Genomic DNA, 17,442 nt, shown 5'->3' on the forward strand with positions numbered 1-17,442 from the left:
GTGCCTCAGGGTCGCACGGTCCCTCACCACACAGGCCCCACCCTCCTTGCTGGGGGTTGAGCCAAGAGCAAGAGGGAGACTGAACCCCAGGAAGGAGAGCAAAACATCCTCTCCTCACGACAGAAATGTGCTGGTGTTTCTGGTCACGCGGCAGTGACCTAGGATTGAAAATTCGTCCCTACGTCATAGGGTAGGAAGGGGACGAGGCTCCACTGTTTTCTTATTTGCATTATTAAATCCAGAAATAACAGTGACGTCAGTGAGGATGTCAGTAGAAGAGGCTCAGATGGCAGGAATGGAGCCGAGGTCCCGTGGGGTTTGCAGACAGAGTCGTGGCAAGCGACTGGCTGAGGACGGCCACCCGGATCAGCCCCGGTGTCCTCTTTACAGCAATTTTTGGTTTTACCTTTTCCACTGAGCTTTTTGGTTCATTTTTTCCAAGTTCACTGCATGTAAAGTTTAAGCTCAAATTGTCTTCATTAAGTCACTATGGATGCTCAGTAGAGACTTTACACAGTAATTTAGCTTCTGGCGGGAAAAAAGCGTGCCTTGGGTTGACTGAGCTTGCAGGTCTTCTCCCGCCCGTCTGACTTGCGGCTGGCCCACAGCCCTTGGCTCCTCTGAAGCAGGCTCGGGGTCATCCCATCAAGGCTCCTCGTCTCATGGATGACAGAGACGAAGCTCTGACAGCTCAGGTGGCCAGGCCAGCCGCTGGTGTGCGGTGTGAGGAACGCGGTGCCCAGAGCCCAATTCCTTCAGAGCTGCCAGGCGGTACGTGAGCTGTCTCCCCACTGTCCTGCTCTTCGAAGTGGAACTGGTCCCTTCTTGTCCCATCCTGGGCAACACTGCCTCTTTGCTTCTGACAAACAGTAAATCAGCCTTGACTGTGTGCCGCACGCCTCTGCAACTTCAGAAGTGCATGCAGGACCTCTCCTAGCAGAGAACGTAAGCACACTGCACTGTCACGGCCGCCCCAGTGTGACTTCTGTCTATTGAGTGCCTACGTGACAGCTGTGGACAGCAGGCATAAGCACGTGACCCTCCACGCTCCTGCCTGGGAGGTGAGCGTAGTCACCTCTGCTTTACACGGGTGGAGGGGGCAGCTGGCAGCTCCTGAGGCCGCGAGGTGGGTCTCCTAAGCCAACGTTTCAGCCCAGGTCTGCGCCTCGTCTCAGAAGTCCTTCCTGTTCCAAATAAAGCAGGTTGTGCTAACGTCTCTGAGACCCTCTTCTACAGGCAAAATAAAGTCCTGGTGGTGATGACAGAACAGGAGGGGTGATGGGGGCAGGAGGGGAGGCTGCCCGGCTCTTGCAGAGTGGGGCCTGCTGTGCCTAGAAGCACAGCCGTTCCCAAGCATGTTCTGGAACATTCTTCCTGAGCCGGCTCAGCTATGGGTCATGTGTGGCACTGCTGCTCCCTCCTGCTCACACGGAAGTCTCACGAAGACCCGGGTGAGGCTGCTTTTATTAAAGCCCATCTTCATCAGCTCTCTCTATTCTAGCCAGAAAGTGAGGAGTTGTGTTTTAATTCTCACTTTCTGTGTTTTAAGCCTGATGTGCTAGAGGTAAAGGGTGTTAACTCCTCCGTGTCATGGGTACTTGGAGGGTGTTAACTCCTCCAAGTCACAGGCCACGGCTTCACATTCCAGAAGGGGCAGTTCACATGCTTCTCACAGGCCTGCCATGACATCTCCCCAGATGCAAGAGGAGAATCAGAGTTGCACTTACCCCAAGTGCTCCTATGGCATCGGTGCACGCAGGCAGCTTAACACATGTGCACACACATGCACACGCACACACGCACACGCACATGCACACCACACACATGGGTCAACACGCATATCGCACAGACACACCACATACACACACATCACACAGGCACACCACACACAGCACACGCACCACACACACACACGCATCACACATGCACACCACACACACAAAACACACATACACATGCATGTGGATCTTCCTTGGACCCCCTATTTTGAAACATAAGGGAAGGATTTGAAGGTGGGTTTTTGCTTCTGAAAAGGTTAGAAGTGAGCGAGGGGACAGACGGCAGCATGTGCATGGGCTGGGGGCAGGACTGGATGGCGGCTGTGAGGAAACTGCTCCTGCAGAGACTCCTTTGTGGGGACTGGGCACAGCGCCTGGCAGCCCTCGGGAAGGGAGTGGGGGCTTCTGTTTAGAAATCTCAGGGCTCCAGGCCACAGAAACAGAACAAGTGTGAGTCCGTGGTGAGGCTGGACACTGGCAAGTCTGGGCAGCAGGACGTGGAACGAGGGGGACGTTCTGACCAGGGAGCGGCCACTCATGCACGGGGACGGGCAGCCCTTCCTGAGGCGGCTCTCCGCGGCATATAGGCAGAATGGCCGCTCCTCACCGGCCTCTACCCTGAAGGCTGTGCTTCTGACCTCAACCCCAGCGGCTTGGAAGCTGGCGCCAGAAGCCGGATCGCATGCTCCCTGAGGCAGAGTGCAGCTGCATGTTGCTGGTGAGAGCCCGTCCACGCGTGTCTTGGCTTGCGGGGTCTGTTTTGATCATTCTCTGCCATTAGCCTGATCGGGTGGTGGTCAGACCCCACGTAACTGCCCTGGAGAAAGGGCTCGTCCACATCTCTGGCCATGGGCCAGCGCTCATGGACACGAGGCCTGCCCCACCTAAGCCCCTCGACGTCTGTGTCCCATGTCTGCAGCACCTTCACGTTTCTGTACACGGGACACTGTCAACCCACCCACAGGATGGCAGAGAGGGCGATGAGGTTATGTGAGCACAGAGCATGGGGCAGGGCCCTCGGCACGGGTCACGGTCAGCTTTTGTTAGCGGCCACCAAACCGAGCCGGGGCTTCAGTCCATGGGTCTTAGGTGCATGGTTGGGATCTGCACATCCTGCATCCAGGAAGCCCGGCCTTCCTGGAACCTGAGCACCCTCCAAAAGGACGCTGGTCAGGCCGTGTGGCAGAGGCAGCGCACGTGCCCCGGAGCACAAGTTCTGAATAGGGGCGCCCTTGCCGTCCCGGCTTCAGGGAGCGCATTGGTGGGTGTGAAATCATCCCTCCCTCAGCTCCTGGGGCCCCTCACCCACCCTGGCATTAATCCAGGCCCTGGAGCCGGCGGGAGGAGCATTGTCACCCGCAGGCACGGCCTGGCTCCTCTCTATGCTTTCCTTTCCTCATCATCTTTGAAAGTTGTGCCCTGCAGTTGTCATTCCTGGCTGTTCGTGTCAATGGCAAAACTTGGGCTTCAGTGTCACGGCAGAGGGAAGACAGTCCGATCTTTGTGTTGTGGGGGTTTGGACTGGGAACAAGACCTCTTTTGTTCCGTTCTGTGGAACGTACCTGGTGAAGAGAGTCTAGCTGAAGCACAGCTGTGGGCATCCACCGAGAAGGGGTTACACAGGGGCAGCGCTTCACTGTGTGCCGGGCCACACCAGCCTGTGTGCTGTCACGGGGCTGCCTCTACCCAGTGACCAGGTGTTAGTGCAGACAGAGAAGGGGGCTCTGACAGCACATCTTCGTCTGCACTGGCTGCCGTAACAAAACACCCCACACTGGCAGCTTACCAACGGCAGACACTGGTTTCAGCCGTGCTGGAGGCTGGAAGTCAAAAGGGGTGTGGCACGGCCTGGCTGGCGAGGGCTGGAGGGGGCTGCCTCCGCATTGCAGATGGTGCCTTCTTGTGGGGTCCTCAAATGGCAGAGGAGACTTCTCTTTCCTCTTCTCATAAGGACACCAGTACTGCTGGGTCACAGCCCACCCTCAGGACATTGTTTAACCCGAATCACATCTGAAAGCCCCCTTTCCAAATGCAGTCCACATTGTGGTTAGGGCTTCCACATATAGGTTTGGGGGACACGTTTGGTCCATAGCAGAGTCCCTGCTCGTCCAAGCTGCAGCGCTGGGTGTGGCCCCAGTCTCTGCTGCGTCTCTTACTTCTCCCTGTACAGAGAAGAGGCAGCAATTTGGGGAGTGGGCCGGCTGGTTGACAGTGTGGCTTGAGCAGCCTGATGTTTGGAGCAGGCTCTGTTCCCACTGCTTTATGACTTGAGTCAGTTCCTCTTCCTCACGATCTTCAGACAGACCTTGTTACCTCTGTGTTTCCGCTGGGGAAACAGAGGCTACTAGGAACTGAGAGCTGAGCCTCGTGCTCACGCACTTGCAGTGGCCGGGCAGGAAGCCAGACGCAGGCTGGGCTACTCAGAGAGCTTGTGGACACTTGCCCCTCTGCCAAGGACGGCCGCAACTCCACCCAAATGCACAGGGGAAACGTGGGCTCAGGGAGGAGAGTTTAAACGAAAACACCACAAGTGACAAGCTGTGTCCTTTCTACCTGCGGCTGTGCCGCTCATGCCTCGCCAAAGCCTTTGTCCCTCACTTGTCAGATGTGGGGCGCTCTGCGGGCACCAATGCAGGGGATCTGCATCAGTACAACTCTGCGCCCCAGGCTCTCACAAGGCAGCCTGGCCATTCATATGGTTTAAGCACAGCACAGGCTGCGGCCGCCCCTGGGTGAGAGGACTGGACAAAGCCACGTCTGGACTCTGGATTTCTGGTGTTGTCCTGCAGCTGGGCGGTGGATGGCCTGGCACACGGCAGCACGTAGGCATTCATCTTTACCTGGCAGTCTGCATGCTGTGGGCTGTCTGACTGCATCTTGGGAGACCAATTGCTGTTGCCCTCTGCGCCCGGGCAGCTGGCCCTGGTCGCTGTCTTTTCATCCAGGTGGATGGTCGTGGGGCACGAGGCCATGCAGAGAATCCAAGCCTTCGATGCTGCCCCAGATCCCGTGAGGGGCCCCTGCTGTCTCAGCTCTGTTCTTCTTTTGAAATGGTCGGTGGTTGTTTGCACAACACACTGAGTCCCTGGAGAAGGGCAGGGGCAGGACCCAGCCGCTTCCAGAGGCCACACACCCAGGAGCAGAGCGGCCCTGAGCTCTGCCGGGTGTGGACTGGCTGTCTCAGGGGACATGTTCTGGGCAGTCGCAGATGGGCCTGTGGTGGGGGCGGCAGAAGTGGAGCCAGGAAGGCATCCATCTGTCCACTGTCCATCCACGGGGCATACATGCGATGCCCCCTTCCCCACAGGAATGAGCTCTCACCTGCTCTTTTGCGAGATATAACAGAACGGCCCAAGTCTGTGAACCACGGGGACCTCAGCTGTCCCCTGGAACCTGGACACACCAGGCACCCAGAGGGAGAGTCTGCTCGGGCAGTTAGGAGGAGCAGCCATCACCGCAAGGAGTGCTCCAGCCTCGCCCGGGCAAGGGCTCTGCTGGCTCAACCGCTGCCACCAAGCGAGGCCTCCTGCCGCCTCAGAAGGGGCACCTCCCACCCGCTATTGCCACGTGGGGATGGGACCCCATTTGCCAGGTGAGGGGTGGGTTCAAGAGGCCAGCAACATTGCTCTTGGGCCCATAGACTGCCATTACAGGGGCTGCAGGAGGGGGCTCCTGGGGCAGGATCATCCCATCTCACTGCTATGTGTCTGTCACCAGAGATGAATCTGCACTGGGCCTGGGAGAGAGCCTGGCAATGCTGCAGATCCCAGCCTGCAAAGAAACTCCGTCAGGATGTGGGCTCCCTGCTGTTGCTGCGGCCGGGGCAGACGCTTGGCATGTCAGGGTAACACCAGACATATGACAGGCCTTTGGTGCCCCTGGAAAGAGGACATGAGGCCCATGCCATGGGATTCGAGGTGCTGGTCCCATTGTGTGATCCACAGTGACGTCCATCTCATGCAGTCTTCATGGACAGAACCATCACTGCCTTGGGCTCAGCACCAGCAGCCCACCTCTTGCATGAGAACACGCTTTGTGAACGACGGTGGCCTTGATGACCCGCATCAACCCTTCACACCTTTGCTTTCTATGATAAGTTTAGATCATAAGCTCACCACGTGGTGTTTCTCGGGCTGCACTGCATAGCTTTAGAGTGAGCTATGCTGTGTTCGGTCCTGTTTGCATACCTCCCACTGGCCAGCACGATCCACGGCGACAGACGCACTGAGACATTGCATCATGCTGTGTCAGCCGAGAGGAAAGTGCTGTTGGTGGTGGACTTGGATCCCCACCTGAGCACCCCCAATGCCAAGGCCTCTGTGCAGGACAAGCTCTTTCACGCCCTCACTAACAGAGACCACGAGTCCTTTGCCTCTGTGGCTCCAAGGTACAGAGCAGGCATTTGTTTTCTCTGAAGTCCACATGTGAAATGAAACGTGGACTCTGGCACAGTCGCTGTACGTTTGTGCCCGTGCGCACCCATGGGTGGTGTGGGAATGGCAGGCATGGGGCTCCAGTTCGAGGGTTAGGCTTGCATCTTCCCAGTGCTCTGTCTGTTGTGGAGGATCCCAGGGCTTGAACACATTTGCTGGCAGGTCAGGTGGGTTCATCCTGAAACCTTCCAGCTAGTGCTGAGTGATTGGAGCTCCCAGTTGTCCCAGCTGCTAGTGGTCCTTTGTCCCCCAGGTGCCTCGCTCAGGTCATGGACAGGGAGACGGAAGAATGCAGATGGAGTGGGGTCGTCTGGACGGAGTGTGAAGAACCAGAAGAGGTAGCCTCGGAGCAGCCCGGCCACCACCTGCATCTTCCAGGGCAAGTGAGTTTCTGCCACCTGGACACTGCTGGCCGGCTGTTGGGAAACTGTCCCACTACCTCTGGACTGTGCTAGACCTTGAGGCCAGGCGGAGAGAAGCGGAGGCTGCTACAGCCCAGCCCGGACGGGGGTGGCACAGCCCGGTGCAGAGGAGCAGGAGGCAGGAAACTCACACTGCAACCCTGCCTGTTGGGCCTGCCTCTGCCATTCGCGCTCTGGGGCCAATGGACATCACGAGACACTGTCACTGGAAGGGCACATCCTGCGACCATCGGTTCCACATCACTCGCCCCCCCCAATTTCACCTCCGGTAATCTCAGGGTGAGGGATGTGAGTGACGTAAGAGGCCTTGGCCCCAGTGCAGACAGCAGGAACCATCTCAGCTAAGTGCACGCAAGCACATTCCTGGGGAGCCCCCTGCCCGGCCTCTGCTGGGCATCAGGCTCCTGCTGCAGGGCGGGAGAAGCAGGCCTGTGGTGAGTCAGGGTGGCGGGAGCCTGGTGCCCCACAGGATATGGACATCCCCCTGCATGTTTGGAAATCATTTCCCCACGTGCAGGGCACCCCATGTCACCCCAGCCCTTATGGCTGAGACTTTCCCAGGAAGAACCCAAGGTGGCTGCAGAGATGTGGAGTTAATGCCTGTGCCACCGGGCAGTTTTAAACAGGTCATAAACAACAGACCCTCTCACGCTACAGCAGACGCCACCTCGCCTGGCCTCCCAGAGCTGCTGGTCCTGGTCCAGCCACACTTGCCATGTGTGTCCCTGTGCAGCAGATAAATTATGTCTGCTGGCATTTATTGGCCAGCTGTGTTTGGGACTGCACCTTTAATGTCACATGGAGCCGTCGGAGTAAGAGTTTTTAAAGAGCTCGAGGGATACTTTATGCAAGAGATGACTTGGCCCTTGTGCCTGGCCACATTTCTGGGGCCTGGCTAAAAATCCAGTGCAGTGGAGACAGCATCCCGATAGGGTATTAATTTCACCTTCCAGCCATACGCCTTTTTGTTAAGATCATGAACTCTGAAAATTAACAATCTAATTTAGAATTTAAACTTGGCCATCATGTATGCCAGCATTTTACACTGGTGTCTTTTGAACTGGGAAGACTTTGGTACCCACTGGGGTCATATTCATTTGTCTGGGGCTGTGTTTGGCGGCGGCTGTGTCCCCTCGAAGGCTCTGGCCTGAGCTCTGCCTCCTGGGTGCCTCTTGGGCACTCTCCCAGGGTCTGACTTCGTCCCAGCACTTGCCATGTCTGGATTTACAACCTGCCTGAGACAGGCTGAAATGATTCCGGATGGGGCGGGGGCAGTTCCCTAAATGCCGCCTCTGCAGAGCCGTCTGGGGGGACTGCGTGCCTGCAGCTGCTGCGGGTGCCCTGGATGAAAACTTGCTCTGTAGGATTCCAGATGGCTGGGGAGCACATGCGTGAATCTGGACCTGTACATGCAAGAGGCTGCCTCCTACAGCCAGTGGCCCCCCCAAAAGGTGTTGGAGCCGACAGCTGACTTCAAATATTTGACTCTCTAATGTAAAATGAGTTGGTCACAAAACTGTTTTCTCTTCAGCATGAGGACGTCCATCTCGTTCCTGGCAGTCTGCCTAGCAGCCATGGCCGTCCCGGATCTGTGCAGGTGCCCAGGTCTTCACCCTACTGCGTCTGTGGACCCCATGTGCCTAGGCGGAGAGCAGCAGACCAGAACCGACTGCCCAGGGAGGCCAGTGAGTGGCTCCCAGCCTGGGTGGAAGCCGTGTCCAGGAGTGGCTCGGTGGAGTACGCCCAAGCAGGAACCCCGTCCCTGCGGCTCCCTTGGCAGAAGAGGTCTCAAGGTGGCCATTGGCCCCCCGGGCTGGAGGAGGCCGTCCGTGTACAATTAGGAGGTTAATGGGAAGCCCCTGGGGAGGAGCAAGGGGGCTTTTCAAGGTTCTACACAGGGCAAGCCACCAAGTGCCTCTCCATGTGCATGGCAGGACGAGGGTGCCACTCACATCAAGGAGGGACCTGAACAGCCTCCTGGCAGTCCTGTGCAGCCAGGGCCCCCTCCTTTTGCTGTCCAGGGCCCGGCTGTGCATTTAGCCCAGAGCCCGGTCGCTGCTCTGAGAGACATTCGGACAGTGAATCTTCACAGCTTCCTCGAAGAGCAGACGGTGGGTCCTCAAACGTGCGCCGGGCGCTAGGGGGCCCGCTGTTGTGGCTCCTCCCGGAGACTCAGAAACTGCGGCTCCACATGGCACCTTCTTGTCTAGTCATGACCGGTGGATGTCACCCCTGGTGCTCCTTGTGCAGCCAGGGGCAGTTTTCTCTGGGACAACAGCGTCAGTGGACGGGAGAAGACCAGCCCCTGGGCAGACGGAGCCAGTGTCTCTCCCGGAAGCAGAAAGACAGCCCCTGTCCCCAGCTGCTGGACGTGTCCTGTCACTGAAGGCAGACATAAGGGCTCCATGGGCCCCGATGGGCAGCACTGGCGAGCTGTGGTCTCTGGTGCAGGTGGGGAGGCAGGTCCTGGCGAGGAAGCCTCGTCACCACCTTGGCCCCTGCGGTTCCCCTCGCCCTTCCAGTGTCAGCTCTTCTGCTCGCTCTGAACCCCGCACCTCCCTACTCAGTGCACAGGGTGGGGTTCTTTCTAATTTGGGTAAAATTACTCATTTGTGAGGAATATTAGAAAAGGAGGGACCAAAAAACCCCACAGAAACAATGGGATATATTTTTTCGTATTAACGTACAGAGCCTTTAAAAGACTTTTAAAAGTTTGTTTGCAGGAGTTGAGCTATAGATCAATGGGATTTGTCTCTTTACGTTAAAGTCTTGAGCTCAGAACATCAGTGAACCGTTTAGAGACCTGAACGATGACGGAAAACAGCAAAACAGAACAGTTCTGTTGTGATCCCCAGTGTGAACGCTCCACGTGTCACCGTCTCTGGCCTCAGAGACTCCAAGCGGGTCACACACCGTCGTGTGTGGTGGACTCTGGCAATGCCTTCCGGGTGGGGTGGGGCACCTCGTCCCTCTCCTGCCACCTCCAGCAGAGCCACCGTCAGTAGCCGTGGGGGGTGGGGGGCGCAGGTACTCCCTCCCACCCCAGCACCGCTTTAGGAAAATTCCGTCTCCATCATTCACAGCTGTTGGTGGACTCGTAGACGCCGCAGCCATAATGGGGAACAGGTGGGCATATTTGCTGGCTCAAGACCCGGGTTAAAGAGTTTCTGTCAAGTTGTAGAGACCCTTTTATTCATTTAAGAAGGAGGCCTGGGACCTCCTCGTAGCACGTGTGTTTGTCCAGGGAGCGCGTGAGCCTGTTTTCAGGGGCGCAGTTGGCCCGTAGGCTGTGATGGAGGGAATTTCTCCCCCTGTGGCCGACCCTGCTGCCAAAATCCCCAGCACGTGGCATGTGAAGAGGTGAAACGATGAGCAGGAGAGTCTGAGGACAGGCTGTTGTCCACACTGCATTCCTCGCGCAGCACCGTGCATCACTGAAGTCTTCTGTGCGTAACCGTCAAGATGTCTCCTCTAAACAGCGCCAGGCGCGTAAGGCCAGCGAGAAACTGCAGCCACCGTGGGAGGGGAATGAGGACAGGAAGAGAAGCCTCATCCCCTGGCCATGCCCCCTGCTCATTGTCCTCCCCACACTCCACAGGGGCACGTCCGCTCTGTCTCAGAGACAAGAGCCCAGTCACAGAGGCGACGTCTCCTCACAAGCTCTTCCTGCGACGGGTGGACAGAACGTCCTGGGTGCAGCTGGGGAGCGCCCGGCGTCCATCCAGGCCCCGCCTGTGTGGGAGTGGAGCAGCGGGGGGAGGAGGGGCATTCTTGCCTATGTAAAGTGCTTTTCTTTTTCAATGATCAAAGGCGTCTCTCCTATAGCAGATAGGCACTTATCTTTTCTGTTGGATGTTGACCGACTTCTAAAGCCATATTGTGTGTCATGTTTACCAAATGCACAGACATTTATCAAACAGTGTCAGAAATGCAGTAGTACGTCCAAGTTAAAATTTTTGCTTTGATTACTACAAATCCACAGGCCCTTGGGTCCAAAGCTTCTACTGCAGTTTGCAAATGGATTTTTATAGCATGTTAGTGCTGTAGGAGATTCCAAGGAAAACAGTCCTCCTCAGCATTAGGACCAGCCACAGCCTTCTTCAGCCAGTGACTCGCTGCTTTAGTTTTTAATTGGGTGGGAGAACCAGGTAAAAGACACCGGGGCCCAGTCGGGACACTGTTTGCTCTGCAGAGGGTGTCCTGACCACAGCCCGCCCGACGCACCAACTTGTAACTCATGCTTACTCAGCTCTCTCTCCTCCTCACAGTTCCAGCTATAAAAACAGAGCCCACTGATGACTACGAGCCTGCTGCGACCTGTGCGCCAATGAGCCAGGGCTTAAGTCCCCTCCCGAGGCCGTACTACAGCCAGCAGCTCACGATGCCACCCGACCCCGGCGCGTGCCTCATGGCCGGCTTCCCTCCCTGTCCGCAGAGGAGCGCCGTTATGTCCACACCTCCCAGCATGAGCCCAAAGCTCCATGACCTTTCTTCTGCCGTCTACACCAAGGGCCTTGCCAGCCCAGGCCACGGTCACCTCGGACTCCAGCCTCTGGCTGGAGAGGTCCCCATCATTCAGGAAGTGCCAAGGCCTCTGGTCCCGCTCCCAGGCTCGCCCGAGCAGCCACCCCCCGCCAGGCTGCAGCCGCAGGTGAGTCAACATCTGAGTAGTAGCTGCTCCCTTGGTTACCAGCAAACACTCTGTCCCCAAAGCCCCTCTTCTCCACCTCTGCCCGTGGCCCAAGAGCCAGCCTGCTTGCAGTCCTGCAGCCCAGCCCACCTGGCCACGACGGGCCACCAGCAGCACCAACTGCCGAAGGTTCACAGAAATGCGTCTCCAGCCACTCGGCCGCTGTCACTGCCTGAGGTGCGTGAGGACAGTAGTCATAATTTGGCCCCTATTCCTGTAACGATCAAGCGAGAACCTGAGGAGTTGGACCAGTTGTACCTGGACGACGGTAAGTGTCTGTGGCCGCACGGATGTGCGCTCACCCAGGTGTGATCTGCGAGCTCGCGGAGGAGGGGTGTGCAAGCGGGCTGCTCGTGCAGGGACACCACCGCACTGGCGTTTGGGTGCAGGAGACTGTTCTCCGGGGGCCGTGTGCCGTGGGGGCAGCTCAGGCAACGGGCCGCGTGACCATGGTTCTGCTCCAGTCATCGCGCCATCATGTTCTTGGCTGATCCTTCGGTGTAGACCTTTGGTGAACCCTGTCTGGGTGGTATTAGGCACAATCTCGGGATGCCCAGGTTTGCCGACTAACGCTGAACACGGAGCTTCTCAGCTCGAGCTCAGAAAGTTCTGACTACAGGAAGGGCCCATTCCCAAGCTGGGCTCCAGTCAGGCTTTCTCAGTTCTTGGCATCTGTCATAGGAGCTTCTTTAGTCTAGTGAACAGTGTTTAAATAATGGCTTAGCTAAAAGTGACTAACACTCTCTGCACTGTGCAAAAGTACTTAAATGCTGTGACAGCCTTGTCAGGAGCTCGGTGGACAGAGAACAAAGAAGAGTGGCCCTCAGTGGTGGCTCTGGCCCACATGTGGGGCCTATCTTCCAGCACGACACACTGCTGGCTCATGGAGAAGCACAGCTGATGTGTGTGTTTAGGGCTGTGTGGAAAGCCTTGTCCTCGAACATCTGCAGCCAGGCTCACAGGTGTAAAGAGCCCTGAGCACTAACGTGACAGATGACAAGATGTCACGCTGTTCTTCACATATGCGTTGAGGGGTTGCTCTCTTCTCTGGACTTGGTGCTGCTCCAGCTAGGTGTGACGGAGGCAGCCCTGACTTGCAGCTCACATGTCCCTGCAATGGTGAGCAGTCACATGACCTGGGGCGGGCAAGTGGCTCATTCAGAGTCGATTCAATCAGTGTTTGTGTGGGAGTCTGGGCCTCTATCAGAGGCACAGCCAGGTCTCCCAGGCGGGAGCCATCTCCCAGGCCTGGTGAAAACCGGCGTACCTGGAGCAGGTGTCCACCCCCAGACTCAGGTGGGGCCCGGGTGGCACGAGTACCATGCTGTCAGGTAGAGCCTCGCGGGCCAGCCTGCTATAGATGGTCTCCCATGACAGCATAGGCGCTGAGTGCTATTGGCTTTTTCTCCCACTACAGCTGTCTCTGGAAGTGTTGAGGTTTCCCTGTGTTTGTGTTCTGTGAGCTCTCAAGCAGCTGTTTGTGTGCAGGGTCCTTTGGGAAGAGCACCGGGCGTGGGTGGCAGGTCCACTGGGCTCCCGCGCTCTGTACTGCTCTCTCAGTGCACTTGGGGGCGGGTGCCTGCTGGATGCGGCCGTCCAGCCCTCACAGTGATGAGATCTGGCATCAGCCCTGTGACCCAGAAGGACACAGTCCCCGTGCCTCAGGGTTTCAAGTTTTCCTGTATGCTCAGGTGGACACAAGGCCCTGCCAGACACTCTCCTGCTTACCCCTCGCTCGGGGCCACAGCGTTCTGAGGAGCATGCCTGCAAATGTTTCTGCTCAGAAAACCCTCCACTCTTGAACCTGTGCCCTGCTCTATGGTGTGAGCCTATGGTCAGAGTTTGTCCTGTCATCTCTCCTTCCCCTGCACTCCCAGGGTCCACGATGGCGCTGGCATGCCTCAGGCTCCTGCCTTCCTGGGTCTCTTCCCCACTCTGGACCCACAGGCCAGGTCCGTAGTCACCCTTGGCCGCTTCCTGGATGTTTATAGTGACCAGGAGGTGGTGCCAGGCCATGTTCAGGTTCGAGTGTGGACATGGTTCTGAATTCACTTCCCTGTGACTCATCCATTGAACTCACTGCTCATCCATGAGGATGGCCAAGAACACCGTGACACAGATTGCGCTTCCCACAGCCCCACGGTCACACAGTGCCACTGCCTTAGCACAGACAGATTCTGTCTTAATTTCCAGTCTCCGCCCAGTGAGGGAACACTTGGGTCTGGAAGGTGGATGTTCTGCCCAGGGTGTGTGGGGGGGAACACTTGGCCCTGAGGTGGGGTGATGCTCTGCTCGGGGAGTGTCACTCAACACTGCCTTGTCTCAGCACTGGCGTGGTCCTGCTTGTGGCTGGGGGAGAGCAGAGCATGTCTCTTCTCTCCAGATCCTGCCCTTGCCTTCTTTGCTTGGTCGAGGGCAGGATGGCCTTGCAGAGGCAACATCTCCGGACAGCCCAGGCTCCCACGTCTGGGCAGCGCCCCTCTCGCCCAGAGACGGGACACGGGTCTCACAGCTTTGTGGGGAGTGTGGCACCGGGGCAGGTGGGCCACTGGGAGGAGTGCCAGGACAGGCGATAAACTGTACCAGCACGGCCAAGCGGGGCCCTGGAGGTCAAAGCTAAGTTGAAAGTCCTGGTGTTGAGGCCTGGATCCATGGGGGTGGGGGGCTGGACCATGCTCACATGTCACTGGGGGGGGGGCTGTCCCAGCCCCAGGCCACGTGTGGATGTGAGGGACAGATGCAGCGCCAAGGGTCCTCTGGTCACCCTGTGCGCCCAGGGGCAGGCGTAGAAGGTTTTCCTCATGCTCAGAAAAGCCAGGCCAGGCACATCCACCGTGGGCTGCGTTTCCTTTGGGGCCTCTCCCACACCTGACGACCCACGGGACCCTGGAGCCCCAGATGCTCCAGCTGGAAAACATCTGCCCACCTCACCTTAAGGAAGCTCCTCTTCCGGAGTCCCTCAGTCCTGCCTTCAAGACGCCATGAAAACACCCTTGCCCACCCAGCAGGCTGTCTGCCCCAGCTCCAACCTCCCTCACCTGCAGTGTAAGGTCATTTCTGACAGGTCTCCCTCTTCATTCCCCCCAGATGTCCTCCCTTGTGCTCGGTGGTCGTGGTTGTTCTCCCCGAACCTGGGTCTCTTGTGTCACCTCCTGTGGTCTGTGTGGCCAGAGAAGGGCCTGGGTCCCCATGCCCAGCCCCAGTGAGGGTCGTCCTGTCTGTCTCTTCGTGACCGTAAATCTGGTCCTGGGCCCCTCGAGCAGAGATCCTGAGGGTCCAGCTCCAGCTGCCCAGAATGAGACTTTGCACATGGTCCTCTCTTTGCCTTCATTCTAGGGAGATTCTTGGACCATTGTTTTCAATAAATTTTGCTAATCCTGGGCCAGTTAAAAACAAAAAAATTCCAGTGGGAAAAAAATTTTACCAATGGGATCAAAGTGATAGTCTTTGGGGGTCAGGACTGAGATCGTGGTTAAGGCAACTGCACAAAAGCCCCCTCGAGGGCAGCAGTGTATCTATGTAAATAAATATCCGTGCATTTTCACACACGCACACCCTTTACACGGCTGCCTCACCATGGTACTCAGGGGAAGCACAGACGTGAGGGCCATGAGCATGTGGAGAGTCCGTGTTCACTGTGGGCCCTAATCTTCTGCCCCGGTGGGCAGACAACCCCCTCAGGCCTTCAGAGGCAGGTGGGGGTGGCAGAGGATGTCCTGCCTATGGCCTCTTGGGGAAAGGCCTTCCACAGGGAGACTACTCGAGGCTCAGGGATCACAGGGTGCTTGTGCCAGGTTGTGGGGTGTACATCTCACGCGGGTGCAGGCTTCCCTCCGTCAGGGCTCCCAGGACGAGGGGTGGGGATGGTCCCTGCACTGCAGACCTCGTGTGCCGAGGCAGGCCCTGCCTTCGGGGACGCCACTGGGGACTCGGCCTGGGTCCCCTGCCTGGACAGCTGGACACAGATGTAGTCCCGTCCTAGGCAGCCCCCTGCCCCTGGGCAATAAAGCAAGTCTGAGCGTTCCTCACTGTATGAGCTGAGGGGCTGAGGATGTTGGGTCCATGAGGTCTTGGGATGGGTAGAGCAGGGCCACAGGAGTGGAGACGGCCTAGCACCAGCATGTGGCTGCCGGGGTGTTGCGTCAGGGACACGTCTGTGCTAGTCCCTCCCTGCAGCCCACCTTTGTGCTGCCTGGGGTCCCTGGAACCCCGAACCCCGAACCCCTTCTCACAAAAGTCCATAAAAGACTCGTGCAGAATGAAGGCCTGTGCTGTGGGCGTGGGACCCTGAGTCTCCAGCCTCACCCCAAATTCTGAGGGTGTGTGGGCCTTCCTGATGGCGATGGTGGGGGTGACGGAAGTGGGCTGGGGGACGTGGGCCTAACTTGGAGTTTTCCCCAAAGCTTGGAAGCTGTGAGTTAGAAGGAGTAACAATCTGATCCTTTGTCAGATGGTCTACATGATTCAGATTTTTGAAAATTAATCTGTCACACAGGGACAGTGTCAAGGCTCCTGCTCATTCTGGGGTGAAAGAAGGTTTTGGAGAATGCTCGCACACCATGGTGTGTCCAGGGCCCTGTGTCCTAGTCAGGAGAGAGAGGGTGGCTCTCGGTGTAGGGGCGAAAGGGTCTTTGCACGTCAGCATCCCTGGGAGCTTTGCCTGCCCCATGGATGTGACAGGGTCTCTCTGGAACCACGACCACCACCCTTGGGGAGTTGCAGCTCCTGACGATTTCTCAACATGATTATCTTCCACCTTCCCTTGTCCCCACCCAACATGCTTTGTAGCCTGCTTGTTTTTAAGTAAAGCAAACTTAGGGAATACAGTTTTAGTATATATGTTGTCATTTCTATGTATCGCCTAAGAAAATTGGAGGCTCTTTGGACCTTTCGTCACTGCGGCGCCACATCACTGATTTAGGAAACAGGCGACTGTGGACAGTCAGAGAGGAGCAGGTGGTCGTTCCACCAAAAGGAGCTCACTCCCGGGCGTGGAAAGGAGAGTAGAAGAGAAAAGAAAACAACAGAAAATGAAATCAGAAAACTAAACTCCATTAATTTCAAGTGGCCTTAGTAAAAAGAAAACAGTCTTTGTCACTCGGCACAACAGAGAGAGGTTGAAAGTCAGGTGGAGGGGACACAGAGAAAGGAAATAGGGGGTGGCAAGGCCCTGGACACCCCCGGCTTTATTTGCACTCAGAGATCGCAGGGTTCCTTCTGTGACAGTCCCGTAGTCCCATGTGGGCGTCTCTCCCAAGAACGCTGGCGTCGCTGGTGGCTGGGGCCTGCCGGGTCTGTGCTGCAGGCTTCTAACTGATTTCTCCTCCTGGAGCATCCCTCTGGGCCCTCACCATCCCTGCTCCAGAGCAAGGGCCTGGCATGGAGCACAGACGCACCAAGCTATGCACCTCATCGCAAAGCCACACACAGGGGCGCAGAGGGGCAAACGGGCACTCGGAAGTCCCCAGGCCGCCCGGTAACAAATTGGGCAGCTAAGGAAGCATGGTCACGTCCAGCCAGCCCTAATGCTCAGTGCCCCGCAACGTTTTCTGAAGTGCTTTTATTCGCCTGACAGCAGTCAAAGCTGGCAGCGACTCTGTGGTCCTTTGGTGACTTCGAGTTTTTTCCTGCTTGCTTCCTCCAAAAGCCATTCAGACATGGCGAGGCACGGCCTGGGCTCCTCCCGCAGGCCTGTGAGGAGTCAGAAGGAACTTATTTTTTGTATGTACTGGACTTCTATTTGCTTTATTTGGGTTTTGATTTTGTTTTACTGGAATACTGAGTGAAAAAGGCAATAATAGGATTCTGTGTCCAGTTCCAAAGAGCCTGGGGCATTTTGGGAACATAAGTTATCAGTATTTGCATTATTTAGAGATCGACTAGGGCAGTTTACACTAAACAATGTATTATACGTGACCTGCACATGGTCCGCCTGAATAATGCCCTAGGACTTGCAAAGAAGTCACACTTTCCAAATTTCTGTTTATCTCAGAGAATAAGTTAAGCCTCAAAATGAAAAATGAATCCCAGGGGTTTTTTTCTTTTTTTTATTTAGGATTTCTTTGTTTTTCAGTCATTTCTACTCTCAATTTTGCTTCAAAAGTACTTGGCCCATAAAT

The 17,442-nt window shown here is 56.7% G+C and overlaps 1 protein-coding gene across 2 annotated transcripts in view; it reads left to right on the forward strand.

Moving 5' to 3' along the window:
• The window catches only part of NFATC1 (nuclear factor of activated T cells 1), a 118,601-nt gene that overhangs the window by 71,501 nt on the left and 29,658 nt on the right, over positions 1–17,442 (forward strand). The window contains exon 9 of one of the 2 annotated variants that reach the window (XM_063077554.1): positions 10,902–11,591. In XM_063077554.1, coding sequence (XP_062933624.1) covers positions 10,902–11,591 — 690 coding nt within the window. The remainder of the gene's footprint in view (positions 1–10,901; positions 11,592–17,442) is intronic. The other variant, XM_063077555.1, reaches the window with a different exon arrangement.

This window comes from Cynocephalus volans, chromosome 13 (assembly GCF_027409185.1).
Source record: "Cynocephalus volans isolate mCynVol1 chromosome 13, mCynVol1.pri, whole genome shotgun sequence".
In the NCBI taxonomy this organism is placed as follows: domain Eukaryota; kingdom Metazoa; phylum Chordata; class Mammalia; order Dermoptera; family Cynocephalidae; genus Cynocephalus; species Cynocephalus volans.